This window comes from Nomascus leucogenys, chromosome 13, assembly GCF_006542625.1.
Source record: "Nomascus leucogenys isolate Asia chromosome 13, Asia_NLE_v1, whole genome shotgun sequence".
Taxonomy (NCBI): Eukaryota; Metazoa; Chordata; class Mammalia; order Primates; family Hylobatidae; genus Nomascus; species Nomascus leucogenys.
The window spans coordinates 35,226,271-35,252,173 of record NC_044393.1 but is presented as its reverse complement, the minus strand read 5'-3'; the positions used below and the strand labels follow the sequence as shown (position 1 = coordinate 35,252,173).

The 25,903-nt window shown below is 43.6% G+C and overlaps 1 protein-coding gene across 1 annotated transcript in view; it reads right to left on the bottom strand.

Moving 5' to 3' along the window:
* TMC2 (transmembrane channel like 2) overlaps window positions 1-25,903 on the bottom strand; it is a 106,161-nt gene that overhangs the window by 58,319 nt on the left and 21,939 nt on the right. The window contains exons 3-7 of the mRNA XM_003273425.3: window positions 24,310-24,628; window positions 21,413-21,565; window positions 8,552-8,642; window positions 1,819-1,900; window positions 1,002-1,108 (exon numbers count right to left, since the gene is read on the bottom strand). Coding sequence (XP_003273473.2) covers window positions 1,002-1,108; window positions 1,819-1,900; window positions 8,552-8,642; window positions 21,413-21,565; window positions 24,310-24,628 — 752 coding nt within the window. The remainder of the gene's footprint in view (window positions 1-1,001; window positions 1,109-1,818; window positions 1,901-8,551; window positions 8,643-21,412; window positions 21,566-24,309; window positions 24,629-25,903) is intronic.

The window sequence follows — 25,903 nt, the reverse complement described above, 5'->3', positions numbered from 1 at the left end:
ACCAATTAATACACCTGTGAGGAAGAAAATACTAAATGCAGACATATTGTTCCTCTGAAAGCTGTTGAAGTAGACCCACTTGTGTACCCAGCACCGGCACCAAGTATTTCAGTCAGGACTGTAGCAATTGTAGCAATTGCTGTGCTCAGTGCTTAGTGAGCCACAGGCTCCTTGGAAAAGACCCTAGGCCGTCACCCTGGGGACCTGGGATCCAATTCACAATGAACTTATTCTGTGGCTTTGCACGAACTGCTTATTACCCTTTTTTTGTTTCTCAATTAATCATCTGTAGATAAGAATCTATTTATGTCCATAATAAGATTATATCTGGGGCCAGGTGTGGTAGGTTATGCCTGTAATCCCAACACTTTGGGAGGCTGAGGTGGGAGGGCTACTTGAGCCCAGGAGTTCAAGGCTGCACTGAACCATGATCACATCACTGCCCTCCAACCTGGGCAACAGAGTGAGACCCTGTTTCTAAGAAAAACCTCCTTAAAAGATTATATATGGGAGAATAGTGAGGAGTGATAGTCAAATCCAAGTTTTTTTGGTGATAAATAATGATATAATGTATTCTATCCCTCTCTTTTGTTTGGGGGTAAAAGGAAAAATCTCATTGAAACACTAATTCTCCAATGATCTTAAGGTAAAATGAGAATTAGAAAAACGTAAGATTCACTTATTAATTAAGGAACAAAGTATTTTGGTTCCATTCTTTGTACTTAACTATCTGGGTAATTGATGTGAGTACATTAGGCCGTAGGTTGGTGCAAAAGTAATTGTAGTTTTTGCCATTACTTTTAATTTTATAAATTTACTTTTCATGGCAGTAATTTATAGATTACTTTTAATGGCAAAATCCACAATTGCTTTTGCACCAGCCTAATAGCATTTTAAATAAATGACTGATTCTTTGTAAAACAAGAAGTTTTGGTTGATAATTGACGACAGTGGTCATAAGCCTTAACTCTATCCAAAGATTTAGGAATTTCTTTTCTTACCTCTGGGATTATGACTAGACCAAATATTAAGCCAAAAAGGACGAGGTTAACTCCATACATCCATCGGAGAAAGATGAAATACGATGCCACTGAAGAACCAAAGTGACCTAGAGAGAGAAAAGACGGTGGGTATGAGTGCTGCGGAAGGAAAAAATGGGCACTATTGTGCACTTTATGTGTGTGGTGGATTCAATTTTCACATCAGTCTGTTGAATGACACCTGGATCTCCCTTTCTTTTCCTGGATAAATAACCTGAGGCTCTTTGGGGTTAACTAACTTGCCTAAGTGCCCACAGTCAGAAAGTGAAGAAGCAGAATTTAAATCTTGGTCTGGGATGGGTGCAGTGGCTCACGTCTGTAATCCCGGCACTTTGGGAGGCCAAGGTGGGTGGATCACTTGAGGTCAGGAGTTCGAGACCAGCCTGGCCAACATGGTGAAACCCTGTCTCTACTAAATATACAAAAAAATTAGCCAGGTGTGGTGGCCCAGACCTGTAATCCCAGCTACTCAGGAGCTTGAGGCAGGAGAATCGCTTGAACCTGGGAGGTTAAGGTTGCAGTGAGCTGAGATCACACCACTGCACTCCAGCCTGGGCAACAGAGTGAGACTCTGTCTCAAAAATAAATAAATAAATAAAAACAAATAAATAAATAAATAGAAAATAAATCTTGGCCTGACAAGTTCAAAACCCATTCTTTTTTCCTCATACAACAGAACCAATGAAATAATCTATTCAGAGGGCCAAGGAAACAACCCGAGCTCTTGGGAAGCGCTTTAGGAAACCAATTAAAAAAACAGTGACACCAGCATACTCACTTTCAATGTCCTTGATCTTCATTTCCCAGGGGATACATTGAGTCTTGAAATTATCAAAATCTCTCTTAAATTTGACCCATTTCTGAAATAAAAGAGGTAAAACTCTCAGTTCCTTAACTTGTCAACCTGGAGCACAAAGGGGCATGATGAGGGGCACGAGGAGGCCGACAGGTCAGCATGAGTCAGCATGGGTGAGGCTGCTGTCTTGTAGTCCCCAGCTCCTGCTGTCCTTGAGCCCAGGCTGCCAGAGGCAGGTGTTCAAACCTTTACTTCCCCAACATTAGGCATGGAGTGAGAGGCAAGCGAGGGCCACCCCTTACTGTGCTGATAAAATTTCTGGTTTGGACAGTTTATAGATAAAGTGAGAAATTATCTGTACGATTTCTGGTTTGGAGGGTCCGACTGAGTTAGCAACCTCTGATATGACTTTCTTCAACTTAAAACAAAAATTCAAAGATAAAAGGAACTCTGGCTACTCTCAGACCCACGTCTGGCAGACAGCCAAGTGCCTCTCTCTGATAGGAACTGTCGCAAAATTGCAAGGGTGGTGCAAATGATAAGGAGATCTCAACCCATAGCTGAGCATTCTTCTCCTGGGGAAACAACAGCCTCGTTTTTCTGAAAAGAGTCAGAAAGGCATGTTGCCCCCTCCTGTGGTCTGTTCCCAGCTCAACACCCAGACTATGTACGAAACAGAAACCTGATCAGCCGTCTTTCTATGGCTGGGTGTCGTTTTGTCAACTCTCCAAGGGGCTGCTCTCCACCAACCCCACACTCTGGAAACAAATCCATTTGGAATAAAACAAATACTCATAGAAAGCTGAGGTAGAAATACTCATAGAAAGCGTAAGAGGTGGTAGAGAGAAGATTCTACGATCAGTTCCCATTATTATTATTATTGTTATTTTGAGATGGAGTCTCACTCTGTTGCCCAGGCTGGAGTGCAGTAGCACAATCTCGGTTCACTGCAACCTCCACCTCCTGAGTTCAAGCTATTCTCCTGCCTCAGCCTCCTGAGTAGCTGGGATTACAAGCATGCGCCACCACGCCTGGCTAATTTTTATATGTTTAGTAGAGATGGGGTTTCACCATGTTGGCCAGGCAGGTCTTGAACTCCTGATCTCAAGTGATCTGCCCGCCTCGACCTCCCAAAGTGTTGGGATTACAGGCGTGAGCCACTGCGCGTGGCCCAGTTCCTATTGTTAAAAGGTCTCCTTAGAACTTGTTCATGGAGGACATGAGATTTTCCCCTGTAAAGTCACTAAAGTCTGCACCTGTGAAAAGAAGGGGCAGAAAATAAAGTCAGCAGAAGATGAAAGGGAAAGGTTTCTCTTTTCAGACATGGTCTCACTCTGCTGCCCAGGCCGAGTGCAGGTGGCGCAAACATGGCTCAATGCAGCCTTGACATCCTGAAGTGATCTTCCTGCCTCAGCCTCCTGAGTAGCCACCACATTCGGCTAATTTTTTTATTTTTTGTAGAGACAGGGTCTCACCATGCGGCCCAGGCTGGTCTCAAACTCCTGGGCTCAAGTGATCCTCCTGCCTTCAGCCTCCCAAAGTGTTAGGATTTCAGGTGTGAGCCACCACATCCATCAAAACAGGAAAAATTTTGTGAAGGAATCAGACAGGCTTCCAGACCTGGTTTTCCAGATATACTTTTGACCATCTCCTGATTGAATGATTGTATAAAGAAAGGAACTAGCTGTCAGAAGAGGGAGATGGTCCCAGATGCAAAAGAGAGGAGAAGCCCATCAGCAGACTGGTTGATAACAGTGGCAAAGCTATGGGGGATATGGTGATTGGCAGAACACAGACACTGAGCAGCCCAGTCTCATTGCTTCATCCACCCTCCCTAGCTCTGAGTCTGTGTTCAAAAATGCTCTTTGGGCTGGGCGTGGTGGCTCATGCCTGTAATCCCAGCTTTTTGGGAGGCCGAGGTGGGTGGATCACTTGAGGTCATGAGTTCAAAACCAGCTTGGCTAACATAGTGAAACCCTGTCTCTACTAAAAATAAATACAGGCTAGGGGCAGTGGCCACCATGGTCAAACCCTGTCTCTACTAAAAATACAATACTTAGCTAGGCATGGTGGCAGGCACCTGTAATCCCAGCTATTCAGGAGGCTGAGGCAGGGGAGTCACTTGACCCAGGAGGCGGAGGTTGCAGTGAGCCAAGATTGCGCCACTACACTCCAGCCTGGGCGACAGAGAGAGACTCCATCTCAAAAAAAAACAAGAAAACCCCCCAAACCCAAAAATACTCTTTGACTATTTGGCTTCCTATGTAGGTCTGCCTATAAAGAGAGCATTTGCCTTGAGTATTTTGGATTCTATGGCAGTGACTTTCATTGCAAATTCACAGATAGGAATTGGGATGATGGTTTAGCTTCTCGTATAACTAACTCAGCTATGGAAAATAAAAGGCATGGCTGCTGTGGACTTCAAATTTTCCATCTTGTATCACTTATGTCTTCTTGTAAGTTAATAATCCAGCATCTGGTTTCATGTAGCAGTCTCATAAGCTTTATTAATGTGAGTCCTCTCTTGAGAGATGGATCCCCTGTCAGGGTGCTGATAAGATCAGTATAAAATATATGCTCGCAAGGCTGAGGACAGGCAGGGGTAATGAACATTGCCAAGTGAGGTCCCTGGAGGCACAGCCTGCCAGTTGGTTCCTTGGCAACCACCTGACAGCCCCTCAAGGCTGTGGGTGTCTCGGACTGAAAAGTGAGGCCCCAGAACTGGAGCAGAGGCAGAGAGAGGCCTGGGAGATGCTCTGGCACGGATTCTCTTATCCTTCATTGGTTGACAGATACAGAAAACTGGACTGGGGCATGGGCAGAAGATTCCAAGCCCCATTCTCAGGGCTGCGTGAGGTGGTTGCTGCTGGTCCTAGGATGGGTTGTTAGTTGTCACTCTGTCTTGCCCTCCAGCTATATATAGGAAAAAAGTTTCAAGTCATGGTGGAGCAAGACACAGGCAAGCTACAAGTCCTGTCAATAAAATCAGGATCTGGGTGACTAAAATGAAAACAACCAGTGAGGCCTGGGAAATATTATTGCAGAACAGAGAAAAAGGAACACCATTCTTTGATATTTGTGGAAAACATTTCCTCCAAGATACATATATAAATTCTAGAAAGCAGTTCAGCATTCCTAATGGGATGCAAGAAATATGGCTTCTAAAGTAAAGGATGTCAATTTGAAAAGAATATAGATGAGATATGGAAGGATTACAAGGAAGCTAAGAGCTTACTAATTGAATGAAAAAAACATTAGACAAAATAAAGACTATAATTGACACAGAAGAAAATGGATTCAATGATATTGAGAATAAACCTGATAAATTTCTGAGATTGCAGAGAGCTAAAAAATGTGGAAAAGTAAATATGGAGGATGGGGGTGGGGGGAGGCAATCCTTTTCCTAAGGGGGAAGCTAGAACTATGTGAACAGAAACATGGTTGAATAGAATCATTTATCAAAGATGTATTTGTCTAGAGACCTGCTGTACAACACGATGTTTATACTTAACAACACGGTATCGTGTACTTAATTAGTTAAAAAGGTAAATCTCAATTGTTCTTACTGCAATAAAAAAGCAGTGAATACAAATTAAAGAAAGAATAATAACCTATTTTTTTTACCCAATAGATTAGCACAAAGTTAAAAAGACGGTAACACTCATAACTAGTGAAGATAAGCCATTCTCCGACTTTGTTCCTTTGAGTATGATTTGCTACAGATTGGGGAAAATAGTTTGAAAAATGTGTAGTAAAAGTTAAAATATACACACTTTTGAACGAGCAGTACTGTTTGAGGGATGGTCTTGTTGTGATTTTAAAAATCACATGGATCCAAGATAAATGTATAAAGGTGTTTGTTGAAGCATTGTTTGTCACAGTAAAAATCTAGAAAAAAATATACTTGAACAGCACATTCTTCATTGGAAAAAATAAGATGCGAGTGTGCAGTTGGTAAATGGTAAATAGTCTCTAGACAAAATTAATAAAATGACCCATAGAGAGTTGTCTGGCAAGTATAACTAGAAAAGGAGAAAAAATAATATTAGGAATAAGAAAGATTCAGGCCGGGCATGGTGGCTCACTCCTGTAATCCCAGCACTTTGGGACGCTGAGGCGGGAAGATCACCTGAGGTTAGGAGTTCGAGACCAGCCTGGCCAACCTGGTAAAACACCGTATCTACTTAAAATACAAAAATTAGCTGGGTGTGGTGGCACATGCCCATAATCCCAGCTACTTGGGAGGCTGAGACAGGAAAATCGCTTGAACCTGGGAGGCAGAGGTTGTAGTGAGCCGAGATCATGCCACTGCACTCTAGCCTGGGCGACAGAGAAAAAAAGAAAAAAAAAAAGGAATAAGAAAGATTCAAACCCAACAGATATAAAAAGTAATTACAAAAATTATGGGGCTACCATATGCGACTTTCTGTTAACACATATGAAAATTTTAATTAAATGATCAAGTTTCAGGAAGAATGTGAATTATTGAAATGGTCCCAAGAAAAAGTTAAAACTTGAGTATATCAATAAACTGAATACTTGAAAAAAAATTTCAAGGTATTCTATAAAAATGGCTCTTGATCTCTACTGTTGTAAGGGTATCATCTTTAAAATTAACAAAAAGTGTATTATCATGCTCCCAAAACTGATTTACAGCATAAAGAGGAGGTAATGCTATTCATTTACAATTATAAAGCAAGTGCAGTCCTAATGTTAAAATCTGCCAAGATACTGCACATGCATACACTTGTGTACAAACACACACAAATTCAGATCAATCTTATGAAAATGTATGTAAAAATCATAAATAAAATACTGGAAAATCAAACGCATCTGTGGAGTTAAAAGTAATGTACCATGACTGAGGTTATCCCAGAAATTAAAAAAAAAATAACATAAAGGAAAAGGTGTTTAATAAAACCTAATTATCTATTTCCAATGAAATGGAAGTCTTACTAAACAATAACTAGACAATAATTTTTTATGGTGACAAAGAAAATCTATTTCAAGCCAACAACTCCCATCAGCTTAGTGTGAAAGTCATTAGAGTCATTCTCATTAAAGTGATGTAAAGACAAGGAGAGCTGTGATCACCATTATCAATTGATACTGTTCTAGGATTGCTAGCCCACATTTTAGGATAGGAATGAGATGTCACATTTAGGAGAACCCAACAAAAACATCTTTATGAACATAATCAGATGAAAAAGATTAGAATTAATTAGAGAGAGGCTGGGCACAGTGGCTCACGCCTGTAATCCCAGCACTTTGGGAGGCTGAGGCGGGCGGATCATGAGGTCAGGAGATCAAGACCACCCTGGCTAACACGGTGAAACCCCATCTCTACTAAAACTACAAAAAAATTAGCCGGGCGTGGTGGTGGGCGCCTTAGTCCCAGCTACTCAGGAGGCTGAGGCAGGAGAATGGTGTGAACCCGGGAGGTGGAGCTTGCAGTGAGCTGAGATCCTGCCACTGCACTCCAGCCTGGGTGACAGCGAGACTCCGTCTCAAAAAAAAAAAAAAAAAAAGAAATTAATAAGAGAGTACCATAAGAGAAACAGATATAAAATTAGGACACAAATTTGTAGCTTTCTTACATACTACCAATAGCTAGTTATTAAATAATTGAAAAATGATCGCATTTGCAAAAGCAACTAGGCTACTAAATATGCAGAAATAAAACATGGAAAAGATCTATAGGGAGAAAATGACAAACTTTGCTTAAGGATATAATATAGGCTTGAGAAATGTATGGTATCCTAGATGTGAAGACTAAATATTGTATAGATAAGGAAGTCCCAAATTAAATACAGGATTAAAATAAATTCCAACCAAAATCTCAATATACTATGGTGGAACATGGCAAAGGGATTTTTTTAAATGCATGTAGAAACATAGGCAAGACAGCCAAGACATTATTTTTAAAAAAAACAAAGTTTTATCAGGGTGTGGTGGGGTGCACCTGTAGTCCTAGCTACTCAGGAGGCTGAGGCTGAGGCTGGAGGATCTCTTGAGCCCGGGAGTTCAAGGCTGCAGTGAGCTCTTGAGCCAAAGAGTTCAAGGCTGCCACTAAGGCTGGAGTGGTAACGCTGCACTCCAGCCTTAGTGGCAGAGTGAGATAATGACATCAAATGATTGTTCAGAATAAAAGCCCTGAAACAGGCTCTGTACTAGAATTGAGTGAATGAGAATGGTAGTTTTTCAAATCAGTGGGTAAAGGAAGGATACTTCAGTAAGTCTCACATTGAATATCCAGCATGAAACATTACCCTAACTTAAATCAGATGCCCAGGTTATGATACAACTCAACAAAACAGAGCTGCCCCCATCCCTGTGGGGACATCGTTGTTTATCATCCATGTGACCCTGATCACACCACAGCCCTTCTGGGTCTCCACCAACTCAACCTGTCCTGATTTGGGGTTTGGAAAATAAAATCCCAGTGGTTTTAACATCGTTAGTTCTCTAAGTGTATTCACTGGAGAGAAAACAAGTCTCAAATGTATTGAAGCCCTCATAGTAAGTATGGAGAAACCGGCAGGATGCAATTGGTTTCCATGCCTAGATGGATCAGAATGGTCAGGTGGCCCTCACACCCAGGATTCTGGGGGCAGCTGGACACAAATGGCGAGGTTGGGCAGGTGCCTAAGTTGGTCCCCAGATTCCAAAGCTGAGCAAGCCCTCCCCACAGATTTACCGCCTCCACCTCACACACCTTGGCCATCAGCATCTTGTAGGCATACAGTCGCTTGCCTTTCCCCTTTCCCAAGGCACCTTCATACTTCTCCACAAATTCCTGGGCCTCCCTGCTTAGAAAAAGAAAAAAAAAAATAGCAGGAATTCAGTTAGCACCTAACCAAAGGAAATCTGAACTATGAAGGCTCAAACATACGTGTGAAGGCTTATGTCTTTGTATACCCCTGGTGAAAATATAAATTCCGTGAAGGCAGGACATTCTGTCTGTTTTGTCCACTGAAGTTTCCCAAATGCTGAGAAGAGTGCATCATACATAACAGGCATGGTAGGCAGAACTGTGGCCCCTGTGACCTTCATCTGCTGGTGTTCCACCCATGAATATAATATGTTACATGGCAAAAAGGACTTTGAAGATGTAATTAAGATTACTGATTTTATTTTATTTATTTATTTATTTTTAGAGATAGGGTCTCGCTGTGTTGCTCAGGCTGCTCTTGAACTCCTGAGCTCAAGCAGTCACCTGCCTCGGCCTCCCAAAGTGCTGGGATTACAGGTGTGAACCACCATGCCCGGCCAAGATTATTGATTTTAAAATAAGGAGATTATTCTGGGTCATCTGCATGGCCCCAGTGTAATAAAATCATATGAGCCCTTAAAAACAGAAGAGAAGTTTCTTAAGAAATCTCCAAATTGCTTTCCATGATGGCTGAAATAATTTACATTCCCACCAACAATGTATAAGTGTGTTTTGTTTGTTTGTTTGTTTTTCCGCACCCTCACCAGCATCTGTTATGTTTTGACTTTTTAATAATAGCCATTCTGACTGGTGGAAGATGGTGTGTCATTGTGGTTTTGATTTGCATTTTTCTGATAATTAGTGATGATGAGAATTTTCTCATATGTTTGTTGGAGGCTTGTATGTCTTCTTTTGAGATGAGTTTGTTCTTATTCTTTGTCCACTTTTTAATGGAGTTATTTGTTTTTTGCTTGTTGAATTGTGTAAGTTCTTTACAGATTTTGGATATTAGACTTTTGTCAGATGCATAGTTTGAGAATATTTTCTCCATTCTGTAGGTTGTCTGTTTACTCTGTTGATAGTTTCTTTTGTTGTGCAGCAGCTTTTTAGTTTAATTAGGTCCCATGTGTCAATTTTTGTTTTTGTTGCAGTTGCTTTTGAGGACTTAGTCGTAAATTCTTTCCCAAGGCCAATATCCAGAATGATATTTCCTAGGTTTTCTTCTAGGATTTTAATAATTTTAGGTCTTACATTTAAGTATTTAATCCATCTAGTGCTGATTTTTGTGTATGGTGAGAGGTGGGGGTCCAGTTTCACTGTTCTGCATATGTCTAGCCAGTTACCCCAGCACCATTTATTGAATAGGGAGTCCTTCCCCATTGCTTGTTTTTGTTGATTTTATTGAAGATCAGATGGTTGTACGTGTGCAGCTTTATTTCTGCATTCTCTATTCAGTTCCATTGGTCTATGTGTCTGTTTTTGTACCAGTACTGTGCTGTTTTCATTACTGTAGCCTCATAGTATAGTTTGAAGTTGAGTAATGTGATGCCTCTGGGTTTGTTCTTTTTGTTTAGGATTGCTTTGGCTGTTTGGGCTCATTTTTGGTTCCTATGAATTTTAGAATCTTTTTTTCTATTTCTATGAAAATGACATTGGTAGTTTGGTAGAAATAGCATTGAATCTGTAGATTGCTTTCAGTAGTATGGGCATTTTAATGATATTGATTCTTCCAATCCATGAGCATGGAATTTTTTTTTGGTATTACCTATGATTTCTTTAGTCATTGTATTGTAGTTCTCCTTGTAGAGATCTTTCACCTCTTTGGTTAGATGAATTCCAAGGTATTTTATTTTATTTTATTTTATTTTTGTGGCTATTGTAAATGGGATTGTATTATTGATTTGGTTCTCTGCTTGAATGTTACTAGATCAAGAAATGCTCTTGATTTTTGTATATTGTACATTGATTTTTGTACATTTGTACATTGATTTTGTGTCTTGAAACTTTGCTGAAGTCGTTTATCAATTCCAGGAGCCTTTTGGCAGAGTCTTCAGGGTTTTCTAGGTAGAGAATCATATAATCAGCAAAAAGAGATACTTTGACTTCTTTTCCTACTTTTATTTCCTTATTTCCTGCCTTTCATTTTTTTCCTCTTGCCTGATTGCTCTGATTAAGACTTCTAGTACTATGTTGAATAGGAGAAGTGAGAATGGGCATTCTTGTCTTGTTCCAGTTCTTAAGGGAAATTCTTCCAGTTTTTGCCCATTCAGTATGGATTTCACTATGAGTTTCTCATAGATAACTTTTATTATTTTGAGGTATGTTCCTTCAATGCCTGGTTTGTTGGAGGCTTTTATCATGAAGGGATATTAGATTTTATCAAATGTGAAGCAGGAAAGTTCTTGACCCTCTGTGTCTGGGGCCCCTCTGGAGGGGCTACATAAAAAGCATAAGAAGGAAATGAATTCAGCCAACAATCAGTGAGCTCAGAAGAGAACCTTAGCCCTGGATGAGAACTGCAGCCCTACTGACACTATAATTCTGGTGTGATGAGACCTTGAACAGAGAATCCAGCCATGCCATGCTGGACTTCTGACCTACAGAACTGTGAGCTAATTAACGAGTGGTATTTTAAATTCTTAACCTGTGGTAACTTGTTGCAATAGCAATATAAAATTAATACAGATGTTCCTTGATGTACAACGGGTTATGTTCCAATAAACTTATTGTAAGTTGAAAACATCATAAGTTGAAAATGTACTTAATACCCCAAAAAGGCCATTAAGTAAAAAATTGTAAGTTGAACCATCATAAGCCCATATGCTCCTCAACCTATGATGCAGTATATCCAATAAACCCACTGTAAAGTTGAAAAATTATAAGTTGAACCATTGTAAGTCAGGCATCATTAGATAGGTATTTGTGGAACGCATGGATGTTGAATGAGTGAGTGAATGAACTCCTGTTAAAGTTGGATGAGAAACAAATGAATCAATTTGTCTATTAAATATTCTGCAGTGGTTGCTGGACCGGTGAGGACAGCCTTTGAGAACAGATTGTTAAATCTTCAGGAACTTGGCCAACCAGTTGTTAAACTGTTAGTAGCTTTGAGTTGGCCATGGTGGGAGTATTTAGACCATGGAAATCAGCAAATACTATGACCAGGGCTCCTCCTCCTGTCCCACACCTCAGAGAGCTAGTTTATCAGCAACCACTATATAAGCCCAATCATGTGAGTGAAGAATGAAGTCTATCTTAGGGCAGATGGAAGACGGTGTTGTGGAGCTGTGTGTCTGGCTGCTATTGCTACAGTCACCACTGCTCCTACAAAATACCTACCCCACTGTTCCTGCTGCCTCCAAGTTACAAGTGTGGACAGTTGATACGTGTGAAGTTGCATTCTAACCTTGAGGCTGGCTTTATTGGGATGTCTCAGTGTCTCAATGCTAGTGAGGCTGCCTGTCCGACTCTTAACCCCAGGGTCAAGAACTGGGCCGTATGTCCTCCTCAATGGGATCTTCTCCCTGTTTCCTCTCTTGGCAGGAGATGTCCTGCTAGTGACTTATCAGTGACCACCAATACCACTGCAACAACAAAGAATGGTTTCACAATATTATATTTTTGTCTTCTTCCTGTATTTTACAAGTGGGCAAATACTCAAAAGCACTTGGAATTCTATGAGCTTAAATGTGCCAGGTTTTAAGATTTAGCAGCTTCAGATAACAATTCTCAAAAGTAGGGGCAGCTCTTGTGCCTGAGCCACTGAGCCCAGCAGCAAATGCTTCTCTTCTCTCTGTTCAGACTCTATGTCCAGACATCCAGCAAACCCCCAAGAGAACAGGGGACCCTACCAAAGGCTAGTTGCAAACTATGAAGACCAGTCACTGTGAAGAGTCCATCTTGTTTAGGAATTTCAATGGGCACAGCAAACTTTTTTTGAACTCTGTGAAGATATATAAATAATAACAACTAACATTTTTACAGTAAATTTCTCTTAACAAGTTATCTGCAATCTAAGATAACATGTTCTTCCTTATGAGAGACAGCATTTGGCTTATGGGAACACTGGCTCCTGCCCTTTACCTCCCAGTTGTTGTAAATTCTACATCTGTAAGGTGCTGTCGCCCCCTTTTTGTTAGCAGAATCCTTTTCAAATGGGAACCCTGCAAGCTCACCTCTACTTTTCTTCAAACCAAATGGTGGGTAGTAAATGAAGTGAAAAGGCAGAAGAAGAGGGATCCTTTGCTCTAGGGGAAGCTTCTAGGGAGCCTGGATCTCAAGGTGACTTTGGCCAGGTTTGTTAACTCCTTAGGCTCCCCCAACACTCAAAAGGAAAGGAAGTTACTGAAGAAAGGGCTTTTTTTTTTTTTTTTTTTTTGAGACGGAGTCTCGCTCTCTTGCCCAGGCTGGAGTGCAGTGGTGTGATCTCAGCTCACTGCAACCTCCACCTCCTGGGTTCAAGCAATCATCTGCCTCAGCCTCCTGAGTAGCTGAGATTCCAGGCATCTGCTACCACGCCTAGCTAATTTTTGTATTTTTAGTAGAGACAGGGTTTCACCATCTTGGCCAGGCTGGTCTTGAACTTCTGACTTCATGATCCACCCACCTCGGCCTCCCAAAGTGCTGGGATTAAAGGCGTGAGCCACCATGCCTGGCCAAGAGAAGGAAGTTATCGCCACACCACAGAAATCACATCAGAATCCCCTCACATTTGCCTCTAGGGAGAACCTCATTGTAGTGAAAGTGACCCAAATCACAGTTTGAAAAACACGTCATGGTGGCCAGTGATGACCGCTGGAAGGGAAAGAGGTATATGGTGTGACTTTTAGTACCAGAGAGACCCAGGTGGGATACTGTGCCTCTTAGAATGGGAATTTTCATCTAAAAATGGGGATAATGTTCTGAGAATTGAAAGTGTGTACAAATGCATACAGTGTATGCACAGCTATTTCACTTATCAGGCAGCCACCCTTTCTCCTTTTGAGGAAACAGTGGCTCCTAGATTAGGCAGGTAGTAAGGTTCTTTTTGAGCCCAGGAGGCTAAAGTGAGGAATCCTCTGCTCTGCCAGGTGCCTGGCCTAGGGGCTTGGCAATGTGGCCTTCCACAATGGGTACACTTTGAAGTTGATCCAAGGCATCTATCAGAAATGGCATCTCCAAAAACTTCTCCCTGCAGAAGGAGATCAGATTCAAAATCACACATAATTTTGAGACGCAGAGGTAAAAACAGACATGGGGTGGCCTGCATTTGATGACATCCTTACAGAACTATGCTGCCCCATGCGGAATGTTAGGAGAATGTATCAGCCTGGTTGAAACCTGGAAGACACCTGGTTGAAGGTGCGGAACACAGGTGGCCAAAAGGAGGTGGCCAGAGGTTGGAGGTGGCCAGAGGCTGGAGGTGGTCTTCTTTTGTCCTGAAGCAATTGCCATTTTTAGTTGTGGAGACAAGGACCAAATAGATGCTGAGTTCAATGTAAGTGGAAATTCTCTCCCTGCCTCTGAGGGGCAGAGTTCCTGGGGCTGGCAGGATAGGAAGAAGCTAAGGCCTGAGAAGCAAAGGAGACCTATGCCTCTCTCACTGGAGTGGGTCTCCCCAGCAAATAGTGGGTCTCCTACCCCTGGGCCTCCCTCCTGTCTCTTCCTAGCTTCTTCCCTTCCCCAAGGCTTCTTATCCTGGACTCAGGTTTAAGGCTGTCCAGCTTCTGGGTCTCCACCCAAGCTGGTGCCTCTGCCTAGAAGATCTGTGCTTTCTGCCACCTCTCCTTGCTAATTCCTACACACCTTGTAAGACTTGGGCCAAGTGCCTCCTCAAGGGCCAATGGCAAGTCCCCATTGCCCCTCCCCACAAGCAGGCTGATTGATTTACTGCCCCTCTCATCCCGAGGCACTGTCCCCTCTCTTGACTGGATGCTCTCGTTTTCAGAGCTGTGTCTTCTTCATCATTTACTATTAATTCATTTTTATATATAGCCAGTCTTTGGGTATGTTTGTTGTACAGCGTTTTAGTAGTTAGTCTAGGTGTTATACTTATTTATTATGTTATCATATATTCTACTTAGCTTTCAAAGTCTACTGGTGCTGATACTTTACTAGTTAGAGTGAAGTGTAGAAACCTTGCTTCTCCTTATATCCTCTTACCCTCCCCATTGATAATGTAATTGTCTTAAACATTTCCTCTACATTTATTGAGAACTACTTTATATGATGTTATAATTTTTGCTTAACTGTCAAATATATTTTTAAAAACTCAAGGGGACATGTTCCAATATTTTTTTCTACCGTGTTCTTCCTTCCTCATGTTCCAAAATTCCCCCTTTTTAAAAAAAATCATATTCTTTCTTTCTGTTTAGAGAACTTCTTGTTGTCATTCTTATAAGGTAAGTCTGGTGACAAATTCTCTTAGTTTTCCTTCATCTGAGAATGTCTTGATTTCTCCTGTATTCTTAAAAGATATTTTCACTGTAAATATAGAATTCTGGGCTGACAATTCATTTAGCACTTAAAAATTGTTATGCCACTTTATTCTGTCCTTCATGGTTTCTGATGAGAAATTTCTTGTCATTATAATAGTGTTTTTTTCCCTGTAGGTAATGTTTTGTTTTTGTCTGACTGCCTGCAAGTTTTTAGAAGTTTGACTATGATGTGTCTTAGAATGAATTTCTTTGCTTTGGGTTTATCCTGTTTGGGATTTGTTTTGCTTCTTGAATCTGTAAGTTTTGCCAAATCTGAGACAGTTTTAGCCATAATTTCTTTGAATACTTTTTCAGTCTCACCCTTTTTCTCCTCTTTTTCTGGAATTCCAACGATACCAATGTTAGGTCTTTTATTATAGTCCCACACATCCTTGAAGCTCTGTGCATTTTTTTCCAGGCTATTTTCTCTCTATTGTTTAGACTGGGTAATTTCTCTTGTTCTGTCTCCAAGTTCACTGAGTTTTTACTCTGTTCTCTTCATTCTGTTGTTGAGCCCACTCAGAGTTTTAAAAATTTCAGTTATCGTATTTTTTTACTTCTAAAATTTCCAGTTGTTCCTCTTTATAGCTTCTATTTTTTTCTGAGACTTTCTGTTTTTTTCATTTGTTTCATGTGTTCACAATTGCTCATTGAAGCATTTTTATGACGCTTGCTTTAAAACCTTTGTCGGGCAAGGTGTGGTTCATGTCTGTGATCCCAGTGTCTTGGGAGGCTGAGGTGGGAGGATTGCTTGAGCCCAAGAGCTCGAGGCCAGCCTGAGCAATATAGTGAGACCCTGTCTCTACAAAAATAAAAATAAAAATAAATAAAATAAAACCTTTGTCAGGCAATTCTAACATCTCTGTCATCTTGGTGTTAACACCTGTTGATCATCTTTTGTCATTTAGTTTGAAGTCTTCCTGGTTCTTGGTATGGAGAGTGATTTTTAATTGAAACCTGGACTTTTGGATATTATAAGACCCTAGATATTATTTAAATCTTATGTTTTACTGGGCCTCCTCTGGCATTGCTGTGGTAGTTGAAGGTGATGTTGCCTGGTTACTTCCAGGTGGGGGTGAAAGTCCAGGTTTTTCATTTGGCCTCCTTTGACACCTGAGGCTGAGGAGAAGCTCCTTGTTACTGCTGAGCAGGGATGGGGTTCAGGCTTCTCACCAGACCTCCACTCAAGCCTGGTTACTTCCAGGTCGTGGTGAGAGTCTAGACTCCCCACATGGTCCTCACCGAAACCATGGGGAAAAGGAGGGATCATTACTACCCACTGGGGATGAAAATCCCTGCTTCCCACTCAGCCTTCTCTGACACACACTGGTTAGGGGTATCGGGGCACCTTGCTTTGGCCTGGCAAAGGTGGATATCCAGCTTTCCCCACTTGCCTTTGCTGCCAGGGTTGGGAATGGGGGCTGTTGTTTTCTCTGTGGTATTTGGCTGGAGAACAGTTTTTGTCCAAAAGTTTCCTGTCTTGCCAGTCTGTTTCTTTCCTGATCCTTTGGCTAGAAATAGCAGGTTTTTCTTGGGGCATTTTTTTGGCTGCATCCATTGGAGTTTTGGGGTTGCCAGCTTTTCCAATAGCCAATCTGGGATATAGAAGGTAAAAAAGAAAATCCAAAGAACTCCGTGCCCTGGTCATCCCTTTGGTCCCGAGGTTCTTAGCCAGTTTGCCTTCTTCTTTCTATCTTTTCAAACCTTATATTTGCTTTAAATATAACATTCAGGGTTTTCATTGTACTTAGTGGGAAGAACATGGAAAAGCGTCTCTACCCCATCTACCTAGAAGCAGAAGTCCTCTAATCACTCTGAAGAAAGCAAGCAGTTTGGGTAGTTTTCTAAGACATCAGGCTTCGGACAAAGCTGAGAGACAGACCTGATTAATTCTATGATTAAAGCAAATATCCCTGATTCATGGGCACTAGAAGCTGTTATGCCAACTTCACATCCTACCGTGTATCATTATTGATGATGTCCACATGCTTCTCTGATTCATCTTTGTTCCCCAACCTCATCTCTCAGGGCTCAGCATAGTGTCAGGCATAAAAGATGTTCGAGCTTTAATAATAACAGTAATTGCTATTTATTAATTGCATATTATATGCTGGGCACTTAATAAAAATATTTTGAAATTGTTTGAACAACCCTGTGAGGCAGATGTTATTATTCCCATTTTACAAGTGAGAATTATTAGGCTCAGAGAGGTTAAGGGAAGGAAGTGATCCTGAGAGGGATTGGGTAGCCAACCAAAGCCTCCAGATGTGGCAGAGGTGTGAATTCAGGTTTGCCCCAACTCACTGCTGTTGATTTTTATGTCCAGCCAGCCTTTTGTTTTCATATTTTTTTTTGGAGACAGAGTCTCACTTTGTCACCAAGGCTGGAGTGCAGTGGCATGATCTCGGCTCACTGCAACCTCCACTTCCTGGTTCAAAAAATTGTCCTGCCTCAGCCACCAAGCAGCTGGGATTACAGGCACACACCACCACGCCTGGCTAACTTTTGTATTTTTAGTAGAGATGAGGTTCCACCATGTTGGCCAGGCTGGTCTTGAACTCTCAACCTCAAGTGATCTGCCTGCCTCAGCCTCCCAAAGTGCTGGGATTACAGGTGTGAGCCACCACATCAAGCACTAGCAAGCTTTTTAGATAGTCTACAGTAACCATGCTCAGGTCAGCCAGTGCCTGACTGGGCCAGAGAATGGGCCCCCCACACTACTATTTCTAAAAGAGAGGATGTGGTATGGGGATGCCGTCTGCAGCTGGAGACTTTATTTTCAAAATAAGAAATCATACTGGAAGCAAAAGGGGTGCATTCTCGAATGTCTGGTAATTCTGGAGAGACGATTACAAATTAAGAGAGCAGGCTCTGTAATCCCAGCACTTTGGGAGGCCGAGGCAGGAGTATCACTTGAGCCCAGGAGTTCGAGACCAGTCCCGGCAACATAGCGAGACCTTGTCTCTAAAAAAAAAAACCCAAAACAAACAAAAAAACATTGCAGGCTCTGGAGCCAGAATTCCTGAGTCGAAATCCTGGCTGGGCCACTTAACTTGCTGTATGGTCTTAGGCAAATTACTCAATTGCTCTGTGCCTCAGTCTTCTCATCAGTAAAATGGTGACAATAATGGTAGTACCTACATCAGAGGGTGATAGTGAGGATTAAATGAATTGTTATACATACCACACTCAGAACAGTGCCTGGCACAAAGGGCATGCCCAGCAAAGACTGGCTGTATATAAAAAGGAATTAATAGTAAATGATGAAAAATACACAGCTCTGAAAACAAGAACATCCAGTCAAGAGAGGGGACAGTGCCTTGGGATGAGAGGGGCAGTAAATCAATCAGCCTGCTTGTGGGGAGGGGCAATGGGGACCTCCCTGCAGAGGAGGCACTTGGCCAAGGTGTGTAGGAATTAGCAAGGAGAGGTGGCAGAAAGCACAGATCTTCTAGGCAGAGGCACCAGCTTGGGTGGAGACTAGAAGCTGGAGAGCCTTAAACCTGAGTTCAGGATAAGGAGCCTTGGGGAAGGGAAGAAGCTAGGAAGAGAGAGGAGTGAGGCCCAGAGGGAGGAGACCCACTATTTGCTGGGGAGACCCACTCCAGTGAGAGAGGCATGGGTCTCCTTTGCTTCTCAGGCCTTAGCTTCTTCCTATCCTGCCAGCCCCAGGAACTCTGCTCCTCAGAGGCAGGGAGGAGATGTCAGATTTCTCCTCTGGCAGCTGAGGAGCCCTCAGGGATTGTCATGGTCCCTGAGACTTCCAGCCAGCTGGAGATCTCATTTCCTTAGGCATCAAGGCTGCACTTTTTCCACTGTTAATAAAAGATGTGTTCTGGTGACACCTGAGTGGGAGTGAGGTTCTATTAGAGTGACAGATGGCTGTTCTGCCCTGCTGGCAGGAGAAGGAGCCCGGCTTGGAGGGAGCAGGGAGAAAGGATTCAAAAAGAGGAGGCTGAGGGCCCCGCGCGGTGGCTTATGCCTGTAATCTCAGCACTTTGGGAGGCCAAGGCGGGCGGATCGTGAGGTCAAGAGATTGAGACCATCCTGGCTAACACAGTGAAACCCCGTCTGTACTAAAAATACAAAAAATTAGCTGGCCATGGTGGTGGGTGCCTGTAGCCCTAGCTACTTGGTAGGCTGAGGCAGGAGAATTGCTTGAACCTGGGAGGCAGAGGTTGCAATGAGCGGAGGTTGCAGTGAGCCGAGATTGCGCCACTGCACTCCATCCTGGGTGACAGAGCGAGACTCCATCTCAAAAAATAAAGAGGAGGTTGAGAAGGAAGACAGCCCAGAGCTGAGCCTAGCTTCCACACTGTTGCCACCCACCACATGGGACTATTTAAATTTTTAAAATTAATTTGTTATTTTATTATTTAATTGACAAATGGGCCAGGTGTGGTGGCACATGCCTATAATCACAATACTTGGGGAAGCTGAGGTGGGAGGCTCGCTTGAGTCCAGGAGTTCGAGATCAGCCTGGGCAACATAGCGAGACCCTGTCTCCACAAAAAATTTAAAAATCAGCCAGGTATGATGGCATATGCCTGTAGTCCCAGTTACTGGAAAGGTTGTGGCAGGAGGATCACTTGAGCCCAGGAATTCAAGGCCACAGTGAGCTAACATGGCAGACTGGACTCCAGCATGGGTGACAGAGCAAGACTCTGTCTCTTAAAAAGAAATTGTATATATTTATGGTGTACATGATGTTTTGATATATGTATACATTATGCAAGCTAATTAACACATGCATTACCTCCCATACTTATTTCTTGTATGTGGTGAATAGAAATTTGCTTGTAATCTATTAGCAATTTTCAGGTATCCAATACATTGTTATTAATTATAGTCATTATGCTATACATAAATTTAAGTTTAAATAAAAGCTAAAACAAAAAAATCAGTTTTCAGTTACACTAATGTGTTTTAAGCCTCAGTAACCACATGTGGTAGTGGCTGTGTGTTACACAGTGCAGATTTAGGCTGATTTCCATCATTGCAGAAAGCTCTGGTGCTCAGCAGCACTGGCCTAAAGCATAGGCCTGGAGGCACTACCAGGAGGTGTTTCTTCTTGCAGCCATATAAGAGATGACATAATTAATTTGCAGGGCCTTGGAGTAAGCTCTGTTTTCCTTGTCAGGGTCTGCCCAGTGTTGGTGTAGCTAGATCTTTACTGTGCCTCTTGGGGTAAATAGTGCCAAAACACGGCTGCCAAAGTGCTCTGCTTAATAAAGGGTGAGGAGTTTGACTTGAGCAATGAGGAAGTTCAGGTATGAGAGGAGCCAGGGAGCATGGGCTTCCTATAGAGGAAACAGGGGGAGTGTCACCCCCAACGCTGTGGCAAAAAAACAGAGGGACCTTGGGGCAAATGGTCATGTTGGATAGAAACTTTTTAGCAGAAACTCAAAAAGTATGTAATATGACTACTGCTCTTATTTCTTTTCTTTTCTATCTTTTTTTTTTTTTTTTTGAGACAATCTCCCTCTGTTGCCCAGGCTGGAGTTCAGTGGCATGATCTCGGCTCACTACAACCTCTGTCTCCTGGGTTCAAGCGATTCTCCTGCCTCAGCCTCCCAAGTAACTGGGACTACAGGTGCCCGCGACCACGCCCGGCTAATTTTTGTCTTTTTAATAGAGATGGGGTTTCACCATGTTGTCCAGGCTGGTCTCAAACTCCTGACCTAAAGTGATCCACTTGCCTTGGCCTCCCAAAGTGCTGGGATTACAGGTTGGAGTCTACTGTTATTTTAAAACTGCAGCAAAGACCCCAGAATCATCAAATGCTCCGTGCATCAGCCTTTTGCATGGAAACCAAAGAAGTGGCTGAGCAGAAAACAGGAGTCGAGTAGCATGAGCAGGAGGCCTGTTGCCATTCACAGAGTGATATTCATGTTGCATGGGGGCCAGCTTGGCCTTGTGCCAGGCAATGGGGATGTGACAGTGGCTCAGACAGACCCTCTCCCGCTCACTATGCAAATCACGCAAGCGAGAGTGTGTACACATGGAGAGACACTAGGTGCTCCAGAAACATGAGAGAGAGCTGCTCTTGAGGAGGAGGGGGTCTAGAAAGCTTCCAGGAGAAGGCATGTCTCTGTTGGGCTGTGAGGGAGGCACAGAAGCCACGAGATGAGGTGCGGCATGGGATAAAGGGGGCAGCCAGGCAGGGGAAGGCATGGGTGCGGGTTGGGAGTCCTCTGAGTCTTCTGTGGCTCCCCCTCCAGGCCCTGTGGTGCTGGCGAACAGCAGGGCTGCCTTGGCTCTCAGGGGGCTCCCTGAGTGCTGTGCTCCTCGCTGGAGCATCCCCCTTCACAACAAGCCCCTTTGGGGAAATGTGGAGGGAGGGGCTCCCATTCCCATCAGAAGGAGCTGTGGACACCGGAAGGCCCTGGCTGGCCCGCAGCCTGCTCACCTGAGCTCTGTCAGCTTCTTCGCCATGGGCCAGGGCTTGCTCCGCATGGTGGCAATGAGCTTCCTTTTTTCTTCCACCTGCTCCAGGATCCGGGCCAGTTCCTCCTCAGACAGGGACTCCCCACCAGAGGCACTGGAGGCCAAGGAGGATGATCTGGAGGCAGAGCCAGGGCAGAGGCAGAGGGGAGTTGGAAAGGAGGTGGTGTCCTCAGGTGCTGTGGAATGAGGAGGAGCCCACAGGCAAGATGGCACTCCTGCCCCCTGCTCAGAAGCCATCAGTGACTCCCATTGCCTGGCAGCAGAGGCCAAAATTCTATCCTGTAGCCCAGTGCCCTGGAGGGCTGCCTCCCCATCCTCCATTTCTCTGAGTCCTCCCACAAACCACACGCCAGCTCAGTGCTCCCCAACAGAAATATGACACAAGCCACTTACTGTAATGCAAATTTTTCTAGTAGCCACCTTGAAGTGGTAAAAAGCAATGGATTAAAGCAATTTTAATAATACAGTTTATTTAATCAAATATATTAAAAACTGGAATTTAACCTGTAATCAATACAAAATTATTAGAGATATTTCAGTCCTTTAAAAAATACTGTCTTCAAAGGTCGGTATTCATTTTGTACTCATACTGCAAGGCTATTCAGATGTTAAACTTTCATCAGATATGCTTAATTTGTATTTATATTTCATAAGTTTATAGGTGAAAAAAGTAGATTTGCCCAAATTGTTTTAGTCATACTTAAAAGATTGCCAATAACTGAATCAAGTAGCAAAATATGATTTTCCTTTGATATTTGTATCTGCATTGACAACAGTAGTTAGTCTTTTTGTAGAAGAACTGTTTTGGCTTCAAAGTCAAATCAAATCAGTTTCAAAACTACATCTGTCCAAATTAAGTAAATTCACCAACTCTTATGTCAAATCAGTGGTATTAACTTTGAGTTACAATTAAATGAGAAATTCAGTTGCTCAGTCACACTGGCCACATTTCAAGTGCTCAGCAGCCACATGCAGCTAGTGACTGTCATATTGGACAGCAGGGCTGGGGAGAATTTCCAGCTGGGGACCTCCCCATCTCCCAGATAATACTATGTGCTCAATTGTCACAAAATCTAAGTGTCTGTGTGTGCTCCTTACAGCCTCCAGCCTATTCTGACTCCTTTAGTGATAAAAAATAGTGACTCTCAGCTGAGTGAGATAGCGCCCAATCGGGTAGGTAAAGGAAAGGACTAAGGAAGGGTTATGGCTGGGCAGCCTGAGTGTGTTTTATAAACAGCAGTATCAGGGTGTGGGCTTGGGTTACTGCAGGTTTTAGAGGCAGGTTTGCAGCAGCCTCAGGGTGTTTTGCTTCTAATTAACTCCTGGGGAGCAAAGGAGAAGTTTTAGGATGCCCTTGAAGGTTGAAAAGCCTAGAACACAGAGATATTTTTTTTTTTTTGCCATACTTCATGCACACCCAATCGATGATATCTCCCTTTCAGTCTCTGCGTAGGGTGTTCCCACAGTTTGGGGTGTTGGACATTCAGTCATTGCTTATTTAGATTCCACCTGTTATTCAAAGCCTCATTGGGATGTTCACCTTCTCCATGGAGGAACCCTGATGGCCCACCACCCCAGGAATTCAGCACTCCATCAAGTCCCGTCTTGCATGCATATTGCTTTCTGCCTTGTCTTAGGATTACCAATGCCTATGTGTTATCTCCTCCGCCACACTGTCAGTATCTAGGCAAAAGGAACCTAATGTTTTCATCTTTCTAATGCCCTGGCATGGCCCTCAGCTGAAAATGACATAAATGAGTCTGTGGCCCACTGGGATGGTACAGGCTCCCTCTAAAGTTCAGGGCACCCAGGGCCCATCAACGGTGCATTCACGTTATTTTTAAATGGCCAAGGGCACGATGCACCCTTTACCTCTTTAGTTCATGTCTGGGAGCAACCAGACAGTAGACAAAGGCTCTAACCAAGCCAGGATGGTTGGCATGGTGACAGGAAAAAATCAGTGGCCTTGTTTAAGAGCCTCTCTGTAAAGGTGGAGAGGAAGATGGAGCACCCAACTGGGGCTGTGGGCAAAAAGGATTTGCTACAAACCACCGGGAAAGAACATCAACTCTTCACCATAATCCTAATATTCCCAACTGTTGCAAAAGCCTTCCTATCCTATCACAAGGAATTCTTAAAACAATCTGAGCAACGAATAAGGCATTTATTATCCTCAATGATTGAAAAAGGGAGGCAAAGAGAGAGACACCTATTAAAATTGATAACAAAAACATGAACCCCAAATCTTCACTTTCTGATGCCATAAGCTGGCCCTGTCCACTAACCCAAACGTACTAGTTGGTGCTAATGGTAATGGAACAAAAGAGGCAAAACAAATAAAACCTCTAAGCTCCAGAATTTCAGAGCCGGTAGCATCCTTGAAGGTCTCCTAGACCAGTGCCACATTTCCGGAATAGGAAACTGGCCCAGATCCGGAATCCGGAAAGAGGTGTGCTTAAGCCCTCAGATGGTTCCTGAATCCAATTTTGTTCATGTCTCTCAGCTCCTCCTCTTCAAGAGCTGGAGTGAGTCACCAGCTGAAATTCAGCTTGTCCCACCCTGCTTCCCTGTCACCTCACCACCCGCGCTCCGCTTCACCAGTGTGCCATGAGACGCTGGAGTGGAGAGCCCGTGGCCACTCCACCTGCGAGGACCCGCGATCTTCATCCCGGTTCTGGGATAAAGAACCCACCGCAGAGTGGGGCAGTGGTGAGGGCTGGGAGACACGGAAGCCAGAGCAAGGGCACGGGCTGCCTCTCACCAGGGAGGGGGACATCAGTCCTTCATGGGGGAAGGAGAAGGGCCGCGAAGGAGCGGGAGCACGCAGAGCGAACGCCCAGAATCAGAGCCACAACACACCTGGGTTTCTTCTGCCGCTTCGACTTCTCCTCCTTCCTCGGAATCTCCTTTTCCTTCTTTGGGGCTGCTGTCTGCTCCTTGAAGGAAGCCCTCTCGTCCGGCTTTCTCCTCCCCTCGCAGGTCCTCTCTGCCTTGCCCCGCTCCTGTTCCCCCAGCTCTTCTCTGTGTCTCCTGCGCCCTGTTTGCTTCCTCCGGGGAGATCCCGGGCTTGGGCTGCCCCCGGCGCGCTCCTTCTGGCTTCGCTGAGCTCCGCGCCTGCCTGGGGTCCCCTCGGCTTTGAGAGCCCGCTTGCTTGAGGATCTCCTTCCCAGCCTATCACCTGCAGGGGCAGGCAAATGGACAGTTCTGGTTCCAACGGCCTCAGGCCCAGGAAAATGTCCCTGGTCGTGAGAAATCAAACGTCCGAGATGATTCCGAGAGCTTGTGAGCTCTGCGGGGCTCAGAACAGGACACCCCAAAATATGGCACCTTGGCATACTGAGTATTTTATGCGGAAGGAAACTAAGAAAACTGCAGAAGCAGGGAGGTCACTCTCTGGCCTTCTCCCTCCCGTCTCCCTTGAAGACCTCCTGTGACAGGTGTCCTGCCCTATACCCAAGGAAAGGAAAGGCACACAGAGAGGCCAAGAGGAATCTGAACAAACAGGCCTTGCTACTTCCCCCTGGTTGATTACCATGACATCATACCCTTTTGTCCTCCAATCATACTTCTGCACAACTGTCCATAAAAATACAGTTTTCCGTGTGTATTTGGGTCTTCGTTTCTGAAGGCTCTTGTGTTCCCTGAAACTTACATTAAATCAAATTGGATGCTTTTATCTTGTTAATCTGTCTTGTGTTATTGGGGTCTCATCCACAAACCTTGCAATGGCTAAGGAAAGAAATCTCTTCTCCCTCTAGGTCCAAAGGCCACCTATTCTGAAAGCTTCTGGTCTGGGTGAGAATGACTGCCTTGGTGGGGGCACACTTTCATCAGTTTTACCTCCAGGAGCCCTATCAAATTTTCACTGTGAGGTCAAGAGTTGGAGACCAGACTGGCCAACATGGTAAAACCCCATCTCTACTAAAAATACAAAAATTAGCTGGGCATCGTGGTGTGTGCCTATAATCCCAGCTACTTGGGTGGCTGAGGCAAGAGAATTGCTTGAACCCAGGAGGTGGAGGATGTAGTGAGCTGAGATCATGCCACTGCACTCCAGCCTGGGTGACAGAGCCAGACTCTGTCTTTAAAAAAAAAAAAAAAAATTAGCTTCATGTGGTGGTGCATGCCTGTGGGGGTTAAAGGAAAATTCCCTGATGCTTCCAGCAGGAAAAACAACCATTTTGAAATATGTCCAGAGCATTCTGATCTTAACAAAGGTCTGCTCTTGGGGGAAACTATTTTTGCCAGAGTAAGCCTGGCTAACTGGAGTTTGACTAGAGCATAACTGACCTGGGGAAAGGAAAGTACCCACCTCTAGTCCTTTCAAGCTTTCCTGTCTCACCTGAGGTGGGGAAGGAAGCTGAGAAGCATTTGTGAAGGTCACAGCCCAGGGGCACAGGCTCACTAAAAGACTGAGATATAGTTATAGAACTATAGAACATTTTTCCTCCCC